At 51.5% G+C, this 19,775-nt stretch overlaps 1 protein-coding gene and 1 non-coding gene across 2 annotated transcripts; one reads left to right on the forward strand and one right to left on the reverse strand.

Moving 5' to 3' along the window:
- The first annotated feature begins 826 nt into the window (after positions 1-826).
- Positions 827-19,022, forward strand: NIBAN3 (niban apoptosis regulator 3). The gene is given in 15 exon segments (XM_040241674.1): positions 827-1,041; positions 2,453-2,583; positions 5,712-5,837; positions 6,400-6,514; positions 8,364-8,531; positions 9,245-9,360; positions 9,443-9,547; positions 9,744-9,906; positions 10,541-10,731; positions 12,233-12,391; positions 13,672-13,788; positions 13,869-13,976; positions 14,935-15,046; positions 16,842-16,925; positions 18,916-19,022. Coding segments are annotated over 15 exon segments (1,857 nt in total). The 5' UTR covers positions 827-986.
- TRNAK-UUU lies at positions 11,531-11,602 on the reverse strand. The gene has a single exon. It is a non-coding gene; the product is annotated as a tRNA-Lys (tRNA).
- Positions 19,023-19,775: the final 753 nt, after the last annotated feature.

A 19,775-nucleotide genomic window follows, 5' to 3' on the forward strand; every position in this document is an offset into this window, starting at 1 on the left:
TGTCATGAACTCTTTGGGGACTCTGCAACTGACATCATAGTTGTGCCATTGTTATCACGTTTTACCTCATGGTCCAGAGTGGCTGCTTATGCTCCAGCCATCACGTCCATGTTGCACCCAGTGGAATTTGATGCTCTCTTCATCTAAAATCCTGTGAAAACCCCATCTGATCACATTTCAGTCTGAAATGTAGACCTTCCTTCCTCCCTGTCTGCCTTTCTGTCTTTCCTCCCTCCCTCCCTTCCGTTGCCAAACACTGAGGGCTGCTTTGTGCCAGGCAGTGGAAAAACAGGTGAAGGGTTAAGGAGACCCAGCTAATTCAACACAGTCCTCTGCTGTAGATGGGTAAAGGAGGATCTGAAGGGACATGTCCTACCTGTCTACAGCAGAACAGTGGCACCCCACCTACTCCTGCCCTAGCACGGACCCCAGGACTGGAGGTGTCAGTTCAGTTCTGTCTTCCCAACCTGGGGCTGGACTAGGCCTGAATCCTCTTGGGCCCCAGAATCACTCTGCCTGGGTGCAGATGAGGGGATAGGAACATGATTTAGATGCATGCCCTATCCCTGCCTTCTCCCCGCTTCCCTGGCCTCCCCACACTAACAGTTGCTCTCATGTGCTGCCAGATGTCTGCCCTTCATCCACCCTCCAAGGCCAGCTAGGTCTTTTTTCTCCACCCGCACCCTGGGGCAGCCCCTGCAGAAACCACCCGTTCTGGGGAACTTGGCCCAGGGGAAGCGGGAGGACACAGGTGCAGGGTGCGGCGGGCGGGGCAGGGGGCAGGGCAGAGTCGGGAGCAGGTAACCCACGTGCACACACCCCAGGACTGTGCCCTGGCTTTGGATCCCAGGCGGCTGGCCTTGCAGCACTCGGGCCCCGCAGGTCACCTTTCTCCCAGGGTGGCCCCTGAGCTGAGGAACCTGGGGGGTTGTGGGGAACAGAGGGGTGTTTACTTCACTCAGCAGAGCCCAGGAGACGGCAGCAGGATGGGCGGGCGCCCCTCGAGCCCCCTGGACAAGCAGCAGCAGCAGCACCTGAAGGGTGAGTGAGATGGGAAGAAGCCCGATGTTGGCAGGTGGGATTTAGGGCTGGGTTGTCAGCTACACAGGACGTCCTGTTAATGTGAATTCTAGAAAAGCAATGAATACTTATTTTAGTATCAGTGTGTCTCAGATTTTGCATGAGGGCATATTTGTGCTGAAAAAAATTATTCCTTAGTTACCTGAAATTCAAATTTAATTGGTGTCATGTACTTTTATGTGGGTAAATGTGGTAATCCTACTTGGGGCATGGGTTCAGTTGTTGCAGCGGGGGTGGGGTTGGGGGGGCATGGGGCCAGGAGGGATGTGCCCCGAACCTGGCCAGATGTGGAATGATCCTCTCAGGCGGGCAGGGACCGATAGACCCCTCTGTGTGGACCTCAGGGACTGAGTCACAGTTCTTTTGAGACAAAGAAGGGCCAGTGTCCTTCACACTCCGTACCTACAGCTGAGCATTCACTGTGACTCGCACACTGGGGGTGTGGCGGGGCTCACAGAGACCAAGAAACAAAGTCAAGTTATTACTATATGAATGGATCCAATAAGCTACTCTGCAGAGTTTTGACATTTTTTTCTGTAGTGGCTTGAACAAGATATTTATTCTCTCTATTATAGAGGGTTAGAATCCCTGAAGAAGGAAATGGCAATGCCTGGGAAGTCCCATGGACAGAGGAGCCTGGCGGGCTCCAGTCCACAGGGTTGCAAAAGAGTTGAACATGACCAGGTGACTAAACAGCAACATAGAGGGGAACAGAGGAAGGCAGGCTGATAATAGACAACCCAACTCCTCCCGTCTCATGGTTTTACCATGCGTGGCTTCTGTGCCTGAGGTCACCGCCTGGCCCAGAATTGCTGCTCAAGCTCCAGTCATTAGATCCACATTCCAGTCTGCTCGATGGATGTGTTGTAGATACAGTCAAGTGCACACATCTTAGGACAGCTTGAAGAGCTTTAACGTGTGTAATCACCTCCTAGATCAGGCTACAGGACACGTCCATCAGCCCAGAAAGTCCTCTTGTGCTGGGTGAGGTTTTTAAAGATTTTGATAGTCTCCTCGGGTAAGGGGCACAAGGAAATTTTTGGATGCAATGATCTGTTCTTTATCTGTGATGATTTCAAAGGCGTGCACATATGTCAGACTCATTAACGTTTGTGATTTATACAATTAAGGTGTGTTGTACATTAGTTATAAATTAAGCCTGAGTCCCTTAACTCCCCTGCCCCCCACCAAACCCCCGTGGATAAAAACAGGTCGTGGAGGGTTACCGATGAATGGAATTGGAGCCTGTCTTTCGGGGAGGCTTTGGGGTGTGGGTAGGAATCCGTAAGTCGCTTCTCTGCCTGTTTGGCCTCCACTTGGGCAGGTTGAGAGGAACTGATTCAGCCACCTCACCATCCTCTCATCCCTGCAGGCCAGGTGGACACCCTGCTGAGGAACTTCCTGCCTTGCTACCGAGGGCAGCTGGCGGCCTCGGTCCTGCGGCAAATCTCCAGAGAGCTAGGCCCCCAGGAGCCAGCCAGATGCCAACTGCTGCATAGCAAAGTGGGTGCCACAAGGGGGGGAGGGGGCACGGAGCAGGCAAGGCTGGGGAGGCTGTTTGTTTGAGGGTCCCTCTTCACATCTTTGCCCTTGCTGGAACCACGACCTAGGGTGACTATTAAAAATTCATTCTTGGAATGCAATAATGACATTTGCAGCCACATAGATGAAGCTAGAGACTGTCATACAGAGTGAAGTAAGTCAGAGAGGGAGAAATATCGTATGACACCCGTTATACATGCAATCTAAACAGATATGATATAAGTGAACTTAGAAAACAGAAAGAGACTCATAGACTTAGAGAAGAAACTTATGGTTGCCAGGGGGAAGGATAGGGGGAAGGGATAGTTGGGGAGTTTGGGATGAACAGGTACACACTGCTTTGTTTAAAATGGAAAACCAAAAAAAAAAAAAAAAAGGAAAACCAACAAGGGCTTGCTATATAGCACAGGGAACTCTGCCCAGTGTTATGTGGCAGACTGGATGGGAGAGGAGTTTGGGGGCAGAAAGGATACAAATATGAAAAAAAAAAAAAAAGATTCATCCTTTGAACAAACATTCACTAAGCATCAGCTGCCTGCCACGTCCCTGGTTGGATGCTGGGGTGCATGGTGGTGCTAAGTTGCTTCAGTTATGTTCGACTCTTTTCGACCCCATGAACTGTAACCCACCAGGCCCCTCTGTTCATGGGATTCTCCAGGCAAGAGTACTGGAGTGGGTTGCCATGCTCTCTTAGGCATCTTCCCAACCCAGGGATCAAACCCATATCCCTTACGTCTCCTGTGTTGGCAGGCAGGTTCTTTACCACTAGTGCCCCCCTGGGAAGCCCCATCAGGGATGCTGGAGACACAACAGTAACTGAGAGAGACTTCCCTCTGCCCTCCCGGGCTCACAGTCTAATTGGGAGAAATGACAAGTTAGTTATCAAGTTAATGTATCATGATGTAGGATAACCCCTGATAGGTGCTAGGAAGACAAAATGAAAGGTGGTGTTGAGGGTGGGAAGCTGGGGTGTAGGAGGGCCCTTCTGAGCTGAGATGTAAAGGAAGGGACAGAGCCAGGGCATTCTGGAGCCCACATCGGAAGGTCATTTGGGAGAGGGCACAGGCAATACCAAAGCCCTAAAATTGGAAAAGGTGTGGCCTGGCTGAGTGGAGTTCCCAAAGGCACAGCATGCCCGTTGGACCCCCAGGCCTTTTCACGTGCCACCCTCCCTATTCCATCCCATACTTTGGCTGCTACTTCTTCCAAGAAGCCTTCCTTGATTACCATCACCCTTGCCTGAGTTGGGCACCTCCTCTGGAACCCCCCATCTGTCTGCTTCTCCAGCGCAGCTCCAGGGTCACAGGTCTGCCTCCTCCACTTGTCTGCTTTGTGGGACAGGGTTCAAGTCTCATTTCCCCTTCCCACGTGGTGCCTGCACCTAATAGGGGCTCAGGAAGAGTATGTCGATGGCACGAAAGAGACTGGAGCTGCCCAGTCTCAGCTCCAATTGTCTTCCGAGCTGGACGATGGTGCCCAGGATCTCCATGTGCCCTGCCCAACTTACTCCATCTTCACCAGCCTCAGAAGATGAGTCTTTGACTATTGAGGAAACCAAAGCACAGAGAGGTGAAGTGACCTGCCTGAGGTCACACTGCCAGCAAGAGGCAGAGGCGAGATTGGAACCCAGAGCCCACAGCCCTTACAACACTGGGTCATCTGTCCCAGCTGGGGCTCTGAGATTTCCTCTTGGACACCCCATCTCCTAGCTGTGTCTGCCCTGGGACTGGGGCCCCGTGGTACTGTGGACACAGAGCCCACTCCCACCTGGGATGCCACCTGTCCCGCTTGGGGCACCACGGGGTCTGGGTGTTGCCCCCACCTGCACCTTCCACCACCTGTTGGTCCCAGCCACCTGGCCAGGGCACAGCTGATGTGGGGGTTCAAGCAGCATGGAGGGATTTCCTCTTGCTTCAGTTGGAACATTTTCTTTAATATTTATTTTTATCTATTTGCATTAGGTATATCATTTCTATAATAACATTTTAACAATATTGCTGTGAAAAATGTCAGACCTAGGAAGAGGGATGGAGAATCCTTTAACAAACATCTTAGTTTCCACTACTCTACCGAAGAATTAAAACATCACAAATGATGGTCATTTAGTCATCAAATATTTACCGAGTGCCAACTATGCACCAGGCACCACTCTGGAGCCCACTCTGGAGTTCCAGTCCCACTCTGGAACACAATTCAGGTGGACAGGTAGTGAGATGAGCAATAAAGAAAACGAAACAAGTTAATGTCCCATCCTGCCTGAGGGAGGGGCCTGTGGACAGAGGCCTGGCCGTTTCTCATAAATTAACACCCGTTCCGTGATCTAGCAATCCCACCTGTATCAGTTAGCTATGCTGCATAACAATACACTGCAAAATCACTCCTGTAAACAACACACACTTATCTTTAAAAAAATGTTTTTTAATTTATCTTTGGCTATGCTGGATCTTCGTTGCAATGTGCAGGCCTTCTCTGGTTGCAGCAAGCAAGCAGGGGCTACTCTCCAGCTGCACTGCACTTGCTTCTCATTGCAGCGGCTTTTCTTGTTGCAGGACGTGGGCTATGGGGTGTGCGGGCTCAGTAGTTGCGACTTATGGGCTCCAGAGCATGTGGGCTCAGAGTTGTCATGCGCAGGCTTAGCTGGGCCATGGCATGGAATCTTCCCAGACCAGGGGTCAAACCCATGTCCCCTGCGTTGGCAGGCAGATTCTTTACCACTAGACCACCAGGGATGTCCCAACACACATTCATCATCTCAGTTACGGTGGGTCAGGAATCCAGATGGGGCTTCGCCAGGTCCTTTCTTTCAGTGTCTCAATCAAGATGTTGGTCAGGGCTGGGGTCTCATCTGAAGCTCAAATGGGGGGGGGATCCCCTTGCAAGTAAGTTGGAGATAACAAAAGTGCCTGCCTCGATTCATATTTGGAAGTGAATGCTGTGAGCATGTGTGATAAAGAATAAAACATCACAACAGCAGCTCCCAAGCACCTTGTACTTGGGGGCACCCAGCTCACAGCACGGGCTGTCCAGGGGATTTGGACACTGGGACACCATCAGATGCTTCTGATATCTGCCTGCCCATCCTCCCACAGAAGCTACCCCGCGTCCGTGAGCACCGAGGGCCCCTGGCCCAGCTGCGGGGCCACCCACCCCAGTGGCAGCCAAGCTTCTGTGTTCTGCGTGGGGATGGCCGCCTGGAGTGGTTCAGCCACAGGGAGGTGAGTGCGTGGCTTACAGTCCATCTACCTCTCCATCCCACCCTCCCCAGTGTGGGTTTGGGGTCCAGTTCCTAGCATAGCCCTGCTCCTTTCTTCAGTCATCAGATATGAATCAAGGTCATCTGTGTACTTGGCCCCTGGATGGGCAACCATCTCCTGCTGTGCCAGGCGGATAAACTGAGGCCCGGGCCAGGGTAGGGACTCACTTGTGGTCATCAGCAGAGTGAGGTTGAAACCATGCGAGGCCTTTGCATATCCCACTTGCATCGTGCTTCCCAGCTGGGGAATTCTTGTCTCCCTGGGACTCAGTTTTCACCTCTGTGAAATGGGATGATGATGGTCTATGCCACATGGGGCTGTGAGGATTCGATGAGATAGTCCTCATATAGCACTACAGACTGGCCTAACAGACAGTGGGTACTGGGTGCTCCACTGTGGAGAAGGGCTGAGGGGTGGAGGCAGTGAGGTGGGTTAACCCCAAATCTTCCCCTGATCCCACGCTGGGACATAGAAGCCACCATTTAGATCTGTCCCAAGACAGTTCTTTGGATGCCTTTTGCAGGAATATGAAAATGGGGACCATCCCCTGGGCTCCACGACCCTGACGGGGTACACAGTCCTGACTTCCCAACGTGAATATCTCTGCCTGTTGGATGCTCTCTGCCCAGACTCCTCAAGTAAGGCTCCTGGGGACCCCAAGAGCTGGCTTCTCTACTTTTGCACTGGTGATACTGGAGCCAGATCATTTTTTTCTGCAGTGAGGGTTGCCCACTGCACCACAGGATGTTAAATAGTATCCCTGGCCTCCACCCACCAGATGCCAATAGCACTCTGCATCCCAAATGTGACAACCAAATATAACTCCAGAAATTGCCAAGTGTCCTTAGGGGCAGCATTGCCTCTGGGTGAGCACTCTGTCTCTTGGAAGAGAAACACCCACTCTTGTCAGAGTGAAGGAGTTAAGTCACTAAACCAGAATCAAAGCAGCAAATGGTAAAAACGATAAAAATCTGGTGTCAGCAAGCATATGGAGAGATGGACAGTGGTGGGCAGGAAAACTACAGACTTCCATCCTCTTCCTCTTCCTGCCCCTCCAACCTCTCTTCCCGTCACCTCCCCGTCCTCCCACTCCTCCTCCTTCTCTCTCTGAATAGTGTAAGGAGCAACATAAGTGACTGGCATGCATCTGACTGAGGGCCTGCATCATCTCATTGACTCTGTCCAGGAGGCAGTCCCATCACTAATCACCCCATTTCATAGAAGGGGAAACTGTGGCTTCGGACTACCATACCGTTAAGAGATAGAGCCAGAATTACACCCTTTGCTTCACTGCAGAGCTATTCTGCTGCTTAATGATGCAAAGATGTAGCAATAAAAACCACCTGCAGAAATGCTGATGATGTTGAAAAGATGGGAGTCCACCCAAATACTCATCCTTTGGGGTTGATTAAATAAACTATGGCCTGACCCTTAGGAAAGAAATCTGTGCAGCCTCTGAATGTATCCCAGACATACACAGGAGCCAAAAGGCCAGTTATACATCAGAAAACTCCACCCTGTTAAAAAATGCATCCCATATAGCTTTGTGCAGATTTAAAAATCTGGAGTAATGTCTCCCAAACTGTTAACAGTTATTATCATCTCTGGAGGCTGTGATTAAAGGGCTGCATGATGAGGAATGTCCACTTCTTTCTGCATTATTGTATTTTACTGCAGTTTATATATATCACTCTGAAAATCTGAACAAAACACTTAAGGATTTACGAGATCTCAATTTAATTAATCTGGGCTTCCCTGGTGTCTCCGTTGCTAAAGAATTTCCCTGCAGTGCAAGAGATCACAGGCAGCCTAGGAGACCTGGGTTTGATCCCTGGGTAGGGAAGATCCCCTAGAGAAGGAAATGGCAACCCACTCCAGTATTCTTGCCTGGAAAATTCCATGCACGGAGGAACCTGGTGGGCTACAGTCCATAGGGTCACAAGAGTCAGACACAATTTAGCAACTAAATCACTGCCAATTTAATTAATTGAAATAAATTCCCTCATTTTTGTCCTCCCAATTGTTCTAGGTCATTGGTATCACTTTTTAGCTCATTTTACAGATAAGAAAACTGAGGGATTTTTTAGGGTGATGGAAATCTGTGCGAAGAGCTAGAAAATGGTTTGGCCAGGTATGAATCTGGGCCTAGCTGACTCCAGCACCCTCCAGCAAGCAGGACTCAGATCACATGCCAATTCAGACGGTTGTTGGTGGCTCCCCAGGCTGCTGTGTTGAGAAGAATGCTGAGGTGGATTATTAATATCTGCCCTGGGCACACCTCCTCCTGGGACTGAGCTGGAATAAGGATCTTCTAAGTATGTCAGTATTCCTGCGAAAATTCCATGGACAGGGGAGCCTGGTGGGCTACAGTCCATGGGGTCGCAGAGTCAGACACGACTTGAGCAGTTGAGCTCACACATGGGAGCATTTCATGGGGAATGAAGGGGATGAATGAATGAAGATTGGAGCTTCCCTGTCTGCTTTCAGGAGACCACACGCAGGAAGAGCCTGATCCCCTCTTGGAAATGCCTGTTAGCTTCCCTCTGTTCCTGCAGCATCCCTTCCGCCAGCACCTCTGTTTCTCTGCAGCCACAGGGGAGGCGCAGCGTGCCTGGAGACTAGCCCTGCAGGGCGGCATCCGGCTTCGAGGCACAGGTGGGTCCTGGCAAAGGGCAGGCGGTGGTGGGGTGCAGGATCTGGGGTCAGATGGCTTTGCTCGTGCTGGCTGTGGAATCCTCTCCAAACCTCAGTTTCCTTATCTATAAAATGGATCGTGGGAGAAACAGGCAATTATGCATGGCCAGGGCTGTGATGAGGACACAGGCCTGTGGGAGCTTAGCCTGGGGATCAGGGAGGGGAAGTCAGAGCTGGAGTCTCAAAAAGATGAGGGACCAGCCAGTTCAAGAAGAGGAACAGAACTGACACATACAGTTGGGCAGGTTGTTGACTGAACAAATGTACTTAACTGGAGAGGCAACTGGTGACTGCCTTGCGACCTGGGTGGTGACTGCCTGCAGGAGATGTCTTTTCCTAAATGGCATAGGCATCGACAGGAATTTAAGCCAACTGCAGGAGATAGTGGAGGACAGAGGAATCTGGTGTGCTACAGTTTACAAGGTCACAAAGAATCAGACACGACTGAGCATCTGAACAACAAAACATAAAGCTCGCTTATGGGCTGATGATGGTCTTAGGGAGGTGTGCTTCCTGCGGAGGGGCAATTCTTTGTGCAAAGGTCTGGAAGTGGTTGACCTAGCTGTTTGAACCTGGCGAGGAGGTGGAGGGCTTCCTTCTGAAGTTATGGGGAGCCAGGCAGCCTGAGGAGAGTAGGGGAGGAATGGGTGGACACTTAGGAGTCGCCCCCTCAGTCCTGCAGCGAAGTCAAGCGCCGGCAGCCCGTGCCTTCCTAGATGCCATACGTATCTACCGGCAACAACACGGCCAGTTTAGCAACGATGACGTGACCCTAGGCTCCGACGCTGAGGTCAGTGCCGCACCAGGCCGCACCCGGGACCCCCAGGCCCCCTCTCGGCCCACTGAAGTACCCATGGTCACCTCTCCCGCAGGTGCTGACCTCGGTACTGATGCGGGAGCTGCTGCCAGCGCTGCGAGCCCAGACCCTGCCCGGCCTGCGAGGAGCCGGCCGCGCCCGGGCCTGGGCCTGGACCAAGGTAGGCACAGGGTCGAGGAGGTGGAGTAGGGACGCTCGGGAGGCCAGGAGGAGGATAGGAGTCGGACTTGAGTGCCCAGTTTCTCTGCGCGTCTCTCTATGCCTGTCTCTGTCTCTCCGTCCCTCTCATCCCCGCCCCGTCTTGGCGGTCTACCGCGCCCCTGGCCCTTGTCGGGTCCCCTTGCTGGTCTGAGTAGCTCCTGGACGCCGTCCACGCTGCAGTCCTGGCTGGAGCCTCCGCGGGACTCCGCGCCTTCCAGCCCGAAAAGGACGAGCTGCTTGCGGCCCTGGAGAAGACAATCCGCTCAGACGTGGATCAGATGCTGCGGCTGCGGGCGCGCGTGGCTTCGCGGCTGAAGGGTGCGGTTCGGGGGCGTGGCCTAGAGGGGCAGGGCTTGAGTGGGAGGGGCGGGGCTGGCAGCCTTAGAAAAAGAAGGGGAACTGGTTGGGTGTAAGGGTTGGGGGCCGATGATCTGGAACCCTGAGACCTAGCAGGGGCAGGGCCAGAAAAGGAAAGGGCGGGGGCGAAGTGGGAGAATGGACGTGGTTTTGAGGTTTAGGCTGAGGGTGGGGCGAGACAAGGGCCAAGTCAAGAGGAAGAGCTGGGCCGCGGGAGGCGGGAGAGCCAGGGACGCAGAGGGTGAGCCTCCAGACCCTGACTGGGGGGGAGATGGGCCGAGGCGTTGGCAGTAGCGGGTCTGACCGGGGATGAGGTTGTCCAGTCAAACAGCGGAGATGGCTCCTACTCAGCGCAGTAACAAAGAGAACTGGGTTTGAATCCGGACTCAGCCTCCTAGTGTGTGACTTTTGAGCTGATCCTCATCGCACTTGAAGCCTCAGTTTTCTCGTTTGTAAAATAGGATAGAGGAGGATGCTCAGAGTCTGCGCTCCCATCTTCCTCACCCCGTTGAGCAAATAGTCGCACACCTTCCCCTCCCCTCTCCTATTTGCTGAGCACCTGGAGGAGATCCAGGCCACTGTCTTCCACTCGCAGCCGAGGTCCAGGGCCCCCTAGAGTCGTGCCTGCGCGGGAAGGTGGATGCACAGCTGCCCCGGATCACACAGACGCTGCTGAGCACTGTGGAAGCCGAACTCGCGGCGGTGCGGACCCTCCTAACCCAGGGCATGGATCGCCTGTTCCGCCTCCTTCGTGGGAGTTCCTCCAGCACCCAGCTGCGGAAGGAGGTGAACTTCAGGGGCTCTGGTTTATCGGGCCTATGGGCAGTGTCTTAACTTTATGGAAGAGTCACGTGAACCTTGCATCTTTCTTGTTTGAAAATCATCTTTTGAAAATCTCCGAACTTTCTTCTAGGCTGCGTTTTACTCAGGGTGGGCCACGATGGGCGGGGAGGAGTAAGAGGACAAGATTAGCGATTTAGTAACAGTCATCTGGAGTCACCATACCTGAAAACTCTTCCTCCTCCCATTCACTTGTTTGGCCACAGCCCACCCATCTCTTGAGACAGAATTCTGCTCTATGCAGGTCAGCTCAGTTCTTCTACTATGAAATGAGAGCATACTATATGCCAAGAAACATTCAACTCATTGTTGACCTTTAAAATGAAACAGCCAGTTATTTTACCAACAAAACATTTTAGGGAGAGAGAGAGAAACAGCCTTCACATTGTAATTTGGGGCATGCAAGCTAGGGCAAAACCATAGGCAAGTCTCACAAAGGGGAGGAATGTTACTTTATAGAGAAAAAGGAGGAAGTTGGGAGGGGTGACTTTGAAGGAAAGCAGTTCAGGATGTTGACATTTTCTCATTGGCTGGGTGGTGGTAGTTTCTCATTGGTTGGGGCTGTTACTGGGTAAGGAGAAAATCTTCCTCCTGTGGGACTGGTAAAGCAGTAATTTTCTTTTCCCTGTTTGGAGGGGAGGGCAGAGGGCAAGGAGTGGCAGTGCATGAGAGCTCTCCCTTTAGAGCTTAATGGCTTCATTTTATTTATTTATTTGGCCCAGCCACTCGACTGGTGGGATCTCAGTTCCCTGACCAGGGATTGAACCTGGGCCATGGCAGTAAAAGTGCCAAATCCTAACCACTAGACTCCCAGGGAACTCCCACAACTTCATTTTAAATGAGGTTTCCAGTATTCTTGCCTGGAGAATCTCATTGACAGAGGAGCCTGGTGGGCTACAGTCCATAGGGTCTCAAAGAGTCAGACAGGACTGAGTGACTAACACTCCCTTTATTAATCTTCACATCTCCATTTCATAGTCACCTCCTCCAGAAATTTTCCCTGGTCCTTTCTGCAGCTGCTTATGCTTCCCTCCTCATATGAGCATTTACACACTACTATAGTTGTTTGTCTAAACTCTGTCTCCTCCAACTTTTGTGTGGGCAATTTGAGGGAAAATACCACTTTGCATTATTCCACTTCTGCAGCCCCAGGATCTAGTACAAAGAGAACATCAGGCGATGGCATTGGTGGGACAAGGCCTGGGTGTGCCCATTTCCCCTCCGTCACGCCATCACCACAGTATCATTGTTTTCAAGTTTCACCACTTTATGTCCATCACACCATACCTCACCTTTATTGTGTGGTTGGTTTTTTTTGTGTGTGTGTGACAGCTGAGTTGGGATGTGTTTCCGGTTGTGTTTCCCCTTCAGCGAATTGGCCGTGAGGCCCTTGGCCCTGCTTTTCCACTGGTGCTGTTTTTCTCACCTGACTGTCATTGGAATGCAGGTGTACTCATTTGGGGAGATGCCATGGGACCCAGAGCTGATGCAGATTTGCTACCGAGAGGCCAAGAGGAGCCAGGGGCAGCTGGGGCAGCTGGCAGCACTGTTTGGCTTCTTTGGAACACAGAGCCTAGTGTTTGGGGCCCAGGATCTCGCACAGCAGGTAAGGGTTAATTGGAGGCTGGGAGGAGACGAGGCAAGGATGGCAGCCCCTACTTAACAGGTGCTATGTGTGTGCTGAGGAGACCACTATGACCCAGACAGACCTGAGCCTCCCTGGCTGGGCTCCCAGTGTCACGCAGACACGAACGCATGAGCAGGCGGTAACCACATCTGACGGACAGGGCTGTGACGGGGACACCCGAGGCGCTATGGGAACCCTGAGGGGACACCTGATCCGTCTCCAGGGTTGGGAGAGTTTCCAGGAGGAGAGGACTGCCAGGCTGGGGCAGCCATGGGAGGAATGGGAATAGGGTATGTCCTGGGTGTAATGAACAGTGTGGTTAAGTCTCAAGGGTACTGTATCTTGGGACAAGAAGGAGCCTGGGGGGAGGTAGCTGGTCAGTGAGAGAGCTTGTCCACCTTTGGGAAAGTAAAGCAGTTTAGAGACATTGGGTTGTAGATTTCAAGAGTGGGCAACTGTGTGAGACATATGACAGAGAGGTAGGGAGGCAGATGAATCAGGGCCTTGAGTAATGGGGCTGCTGGGGCTGGGTTCTCTTCAAGGGCAATGGGAACCACAGCAAGTGTGTGAGCAGGAGAGGGGCACGAGCAAATTGAAAGTTTTTTAGAAAGCCCTGCCTGCCATGGGGGGCAGTGGCTGTTGGTGGCAGGAATGGAAGCAAGGAGGTCTGAACCAGAGCAGGTTGGTGGAGAGAAGCCAGGGGTTTTGAAGGCCAAGGGGATGGGACCTGCTGATGGATGTGGTAAGTGAGAGAGACAGAGATTGAGAAGACCCAGTACTGCCTGGCCCAGTTGTTCGGTCTGCATACTGCACAAGAGGGCTCCCCATGCTGGGCCTCCTGGCACTGATTGGATGAGGCTCAGGTCCTGAGAGAAAGAGAGTGCTATATTTTTCTTTTTTTAAATTGTATTTTTAAATGTTTACTTATTTGGCTAATCCCAGTCTTAGTTGTGGACGCAGGATCCTTAGTTGTAGCACATGGGAATCTTCAGTTGTGCCCTGCGAACTCTTAGTTGCATCATTTGGGACCTAGTTCCCTGATCAGGGATCAAACCAGGCCTCCTGCATTGGGAGCTCAGAGTCTTAGCCACTGAACCACCAAGGAAGTCTCGAGGGTACTGTATCTTGGGACAAGAAGGAGCCTGGGGGGAGGTAGCTGGTCAGGGCAGGCTGGATACTGAGAAGGGTTCAACTGAGCAGGCGCAGGGCCCAGAAAGAGCATGGATTTCCAAGGCTCATCTCAGCATCTCCTTCCACAGCTCATGGCTGACGCCGTGACCACCTTCCTACAGCTGGCTGACCAGTGTCTGACCACGACTCTGGACTGTGACCAGGCCACCCAGCAGCTGGAGAAAGTCAGGGGGCGCATGCTGAAGGTGAGGTCTGCGAGGAGGGCATGGCAATGGGCCTGACTGTTCAGGTGGTTGGGAGACCAGCTGCTGTGTGTGTCATGCAGAAATTCCAGTCGGATAGCAGCTCGGCACGGAGGAGGTTCATCCACAGCTGGCTGCTCTGCATCTTCCTGCCCTTTGTGTTGGGCCAGCTGGAGTCGAGCTGCAAAGCGGTGAGCTGATGGGGGACAGGCCCTACAGAACAACCAAGCATCATAGAGCCACCCTGATGCTTAAAGACTTTGGTTCCCTGAGCCCTGAGGCTGGGTCAGATGGCTCTTCTGGGCTTCCATAATGTTCTCTGCTTCTCCCATGACAATGCTCGATGTCTGCCATTTGAGAGCTGGCATGGGGTCCCATGTATCACATATCAGCAGGTGATACAGGCTTCAGAGAAAGGAGGAAGCAGAGAGGGAGTGTGTGGGGAGGGTTCTGAGTGGTTAGGAGGCTCTCTTTGAGAAGATGATGCCTGAGAAGCAGTAAACTAAAGGCATGAGGCATATCAGGGGAAGGGTGTTTTTTGCATATGCATAGGTCCTGAGGTAGATCTGTTTCTGGTATGCTGGAAAACGGTGAAAAGGCGAGTGTGGTTGGAGCTTGGCGAGTGAGAAGGTGGGAAGTAGACAAGGGAAGAGGTCACAGCCCCTGGCTACACACGGCTTAGGGGCACTGGAAAGTGGTCTGCAGCAGGGGTCAGGCAGGAAGTGGCTGTGAGGGGACCCAGCAGGAAAACCTATCCTGTTCCCACTGAGCTGTGATGTGCTTTGTTTCACCAATCCCCACAACAACCAAGGGAATAATGAGTCAAGGAGTCCATTTTAAAGATGACCAGACTGAGGCCCAAATTTCCCTGGCTAATCAGTGGACATGAGTTTGAGTAAACTCTGGGAGTTGGTGATGGACAAGGGAAGCCTGGGGTGCTGCAGTCCATGGGGTCACAAAGAGTCAGACACGACTGAACAACTGAACTGAACTGAATCAGTGACAAAGCTGGGGAAGGAGTCCATTTTAAAGATGAGGAGACTGAGGCCCAAATTTCACTGACTAATCAGTGACAAAGCTGGGGCTGGAACCCATGTCACACACACAGCCCACTCCTCTAGCTCAGCCCCTCACCTGCTTTGGTTCCAGGAGCTGCTTAAGTTTGAAGGGGACGTGCTTGCTGTGGGCAGCCCTGCCCTGACCATTGAGGGGATTTACGAGGATGTTGTCCGGGGGTTCCTGCTCCAGAGGATCAATCGAGGTGAGCCCTTCCCCCTACAGCTCAGGGGAGCCTGGTGACTCCTTGCTGCATCTATTGAACCCCACCAGCATCCCCATTGCCTCTCACTTCCTGTGAACACTAGCCTTTTGACTCAGGGCCAGGACTGGGAAAGTAGATATCTGGAGTAGGAGAGGCTATAGGGACAGTGATGGAAGTTCCCTGAAGGAGGGGGCACTGGAGTGGGGCTGTGAGGGGTGTGTAGGAGTTCTTAGGCTGAAAGGAGGGAGGGAAATTTTTAAAACTTGGGATACATATTTACATTTATTCATTCAGATAACCTCTCCCTGTTTTATTCTGAGCTGGCATTGAGGCCCCAAGTATATGTGGACTTGGGAGTAGGCCTCTTAGGATTTCCTGGGCTGGGAAGAGGCTCCTGAACAGTCTCTTCTCCCTCCTGCCTTGTCGCTTCCTTCTTGACCCAATGCCTGTGACTGCTGAGACATGTGTACTCACAGGGTAACGAGCAATGTGTAATGGTTATTCAGGGAACGCCACAGCTGACACAGAAGGAAGGAGAGGAGGCTGGAGGCTGTCAGGGAAGATGTGCAGGGCCTTGCATGACAGGCAGAGGAGTTTAGACATTTCGTGGCAGGCAATAGAGAGCCATGGAGAGTGTGTGAGCAGAGGGCAACAGAGGCCAGACTGGAAGCTAGAGAGGAGGCTGAGGACCTGGTCCTGGGAGCAAACGATGGACTGGGGCAGGGGCAGAAACCAAGGGGACAGAGCCCAGGCAGGAGGAAGAAGCAGAAATCAGAGGCTGTTGTTGGCCTTGGGTGTTACTAGGTACATGGGAGGGCCCACAACCCTAGAAATGGTGTGGATAGACTGGAGAGGCATCCCAAAGGGCCTGGATTTGAAGGACACAAAGAAGAAAGGGGATTTCCCTGGCAGTCCAGTGGTTAAGAATCTTCCTGCCAGTGCAGGGACACAGGTTCCATCCCTGGTTTGGGAACTAACATCCCATGTGCCTCAGGGCAACTAAGCCCAGGCACTGCAACTACTGAAACACATGTGTCCTAGAGCCTGTGCTCTGCGACAGGAGAAGCCCCTGCAGCTGGAGAGTAGCCCCCACCCGCTGCAACTAGAGAAGGGCCCACGCAGCAACAAAGGCCCAGTGCAGCCTTTAAAAAAGACAAATAAAATTCAATGCATATATACGTATATGTATTAAAAAAAAAAAAAAGAGTAAGAAGGGATGCAGAAAGAGCAGTCAGAGTTAGCAAAATTCTGGGAGCCAGGAAGGAAGGGTGAGAAGAAACTCAGAGAATCTCAGAGGAGAAACTCAGAGATAGCAAAGTTCTGGGAGCCAGGAAGGTAAGGGTAAGAAATTTCCTTGTTCTGTGCATGGCCAAACAAAAAGAACCCGGTTATCTTAGAATAGGGGACATTTTAAATGGAAAAAGGCTATCCTGTGGAAAAAAGTTTTTAGAAAACAAGTTTCTCTTCCTAGAAGCTTTACATGTCATGTGGGTGGGGGGTGGGGGGTGGTTGGGGGCGGGGTTTCCACCCGGAACTGATTTGTGAGGTCTGAAGTGCTGTGCTGAAAGGCGGAGTAGGTGGCATTCAGGCTCAGTGAGGGTGCGAGGATGGGCTAGCAGTGTCTGCCATGGGCACAGATGTGGACATAGGTTCGTCTGAGCCCTTCCTTTAGGGCTCCTGGTTGAGACATATGCCCCATCCTTTGCCCTCTTGTGGCCTCTCTGGGAAAATTCATGGAAGCCCTGGGATTCTGGGGTTTATCCACGTGAGCCCAGGGGTTTCTGTTTTATTTTAGAATTGAAAAAGGCCCTTGGGGCCAGAAACATGTCCTGCATTCTGGATGACTGCTCAGAGGAGCCATGGGACCAGGCAGAAACAGGTGAGGCGCTCAGAGGTTCTTGGCCCATGCCAGTGAATTGCTGGGGGTCAGGCAGGGGGGTCTCCAGGGGGGTGGTGAGTGTGGGTTCTTGGATGGAGCAGCATGCACCTTGTCTGCTGACTTGGCCAGGTGGCCAGGCTCATAGTGAGCTAGGGCAATGGGAAGCCACAGAGTGTACCTGAGTGATAGAGGTATCCTCTGATATGCATATGAATTTGTGTCCCATTTCTTCTTGTCAGGACTCTATAGGGCCTCTCCCAGCAGCTACTGGTTCCCAACACTGGTGGGGAAGATGGTGGTGATGGGAGTTTTGAGTTCACTTCGAACAATGCAAGGAACTGTGTTCAGGGCTGGGGCAGCCTGGCCTCCTACTATAGGACCCTACAGCAAGTTCCTTGTTGGAACAGTAAATGCGTGTAGGGCGAGAATTCCCTGAAATGGGACAGAAAACAGCTGGTCCAACTGGAAGCTGACCAGTGGGCAAGACGTTTATAATCTGGGTGCTCAGAGCCCAGGGTGGATGTAGGGATTCTGGAGTGGCTCACAGCTCCTCAACTCCCTTGGGTATCACTGTTTTGAGAGCTTTGTGAATCCACCCAGCTATGTGACTCCCACAGTCTTTACCCGCAGAAACTCTGAGATAATAAATGTAGTTTTCAGTGGCTAACTTTTGGGGTCCTTTGTTATGTGGCAGTAGCTAACTAAGACACATCCCAGCTGATCTGGGGTGGCATCTCAGAGTCAATCGGATTTCTCAGGTAGCTCAGTGGGTAAAGAATCTGTCTGCAATGCAGGAGATGCAGGAGATATGGGTTCAATCCCTGGGTCGGGAAGATCCTCTGGAGGAGGGCATGGCAACTCACTCCCGTATTCATGCCTGGGAAATCCCATGGACAGAGGAGCCTGACAGGCTATAGTCCATAGGGTTGCAAAGAGTTGGACATGACTGAAGTGACTGAGCTCAGGGTCATTTCTCAACAGATTTAAATGTCTACTAGTGGAATTTCTGAGTCAAAACATATATACCATTTCAAGGCTTATTATGACCCCCACACCTTCACCTTACTTCTCTCCGGAAAGGCTGTGCCTTTCAATGAACTCAGAGTCAATTGCTGCAGATAAATTGATGAATATTCACACTCGCTGGGATGGATGAAGATTGGACAATTTTTAAATGATTAAAATTATCCTGAAATGTCAGAATATTTGGGGATTTGCAACTAGGATGAGGAACTGTGGATGGGCTTCCTAACCTATTGTTGTTCAGATGCTCTGTTGTGTCTGATTCTTTGCGACCCCATGGACTGCAGCATGCCAGGCTTCCCTGTCCTTCACCATCTCCCAGAGCTTGCTCAAACTCATGTCCATTGAGTCAGTGATGCCATCCAACCATCTTGTCCTCTGTTGTCCCCTTCTCCTCCTGCCTTCAACCTTTCCCAGCATCAATTTAACCAGAATTAACCATCAATTAACCATCTAATTGATGATGGGATTTTGCTTCTAGTCTTTTGCACTGATGGCTAATGCCACTGTGAATGACCTTTCATGTCCTTTTCATGCAAGTGGGTAAATCCCCCAAGGTGAAATCTCAGGGTTCAGAGCATATATGTTTGTCATTTCAGTAGCAGTTTCCAGAGTGCTCTCCATCAAGGTGGTCGCATCTAGTACCCCCTCACCTGGAGGTGGACTATTTCCCCACAGGCTGTCAGCTCACTTGGGATTTCTCAGATCTTCTGGGTGAAAAATGTCTCAGCATCATTTTAATGAACATATCTTATTGGGAATGAGGTGCAGAGTCTTTTCATGAGTTTAGGAGCCTCTCTGTGAAATTCTGTTTCTCTCGGTGGCCCACGTACGTATCTTCTAGGTGCTTTTACATTTCTGTTAAGCTTTTCTCACTAAGCTTCCATTTCCTAGGTATCTATTATATGCCAGGCACCTGATATGTCCAAATCTTTTGGCATCATTACGATACTTTTCCATTTTACAGATGTAGAAACTGAGGCTCCGAGAGGGACTTGCTCCAGGCAACCAGGCTCCAGCACTGAGGTCTAGCCACTATGCCCACGGCCTCCTCCGGGGACATTCCAGCGCTGAAGCTCTGCCCACACTTATCATCATTCTCAGCGGATAAATGTCTACTTATGGAATTTCTGAGTCAAAACATATGTACCATTTCAAGGCTTATTATGACCCCTACTCCTCTCCGGAAAGGCTGTGCCTTTTATTAACACTCCCACCAACAATATTTGTGCATATTCTCCTTTCCAAACACTGGAACTTTTCATAAAAGAAAGGCTGCCAACCTGATAAACACACACAGATCGCACTGTTTAAATTTCTTTGATGACTATGTGCATGCACGCCAAGTCACTCGGTTGTGTCTGACTCCTTCTGACCCTTTGGACTGTAGCCCATCAGCCTCTTCTGTCCATGGGATTCTCCAGGCAGGAATCTTCGAGGAGGTTGCCATTTCCTTCTCCAGGGGATCCTCCCGACCCAGGGATGGAACCCTTATCTCTTACGTCTCCTGCAGTGGGAGGGGGGTTCTTTACCGCTAGCTAGAAGGCACTAGCAACCCACTCCAATCACTCTTGCCTGGAAAATCCCATGGATGGAGGAGCCTGGTAGGCTGCAGTCCATGGGGTCTCGAAGAGTCAGACACGACTGAGTGACTTCACTTTCACTTTTCACTTTCATGCATTGGAGAAGGAAATGGCAACCCACTCCAGTGTTCTTGCCTGGAGAATCCCAGGGATAGGAGCCTGGTGGGCTGCCGTCTATGGGGTTGCACAGAGTCAGACATGACTGACGTGACTTTGCAGCAGCAGCAGCATCACCTAAAAATAT

This window comes from Oryx dammah, unplaced genomic scaffold (assembly GCF_014754425.2).
Source record: "Oryx dammah isolate SB20612 unplaced genomic scaffold, SCBI_Odam_1.1 HiC_scaffold_5, whole genome shotgun sequence".
Taxonomy (NCBI): Eukaryota; Metazoa; Chordata; class Mammalia; order Artiodactyla; family Bovidae; genus Oryx; species Oryx dammah.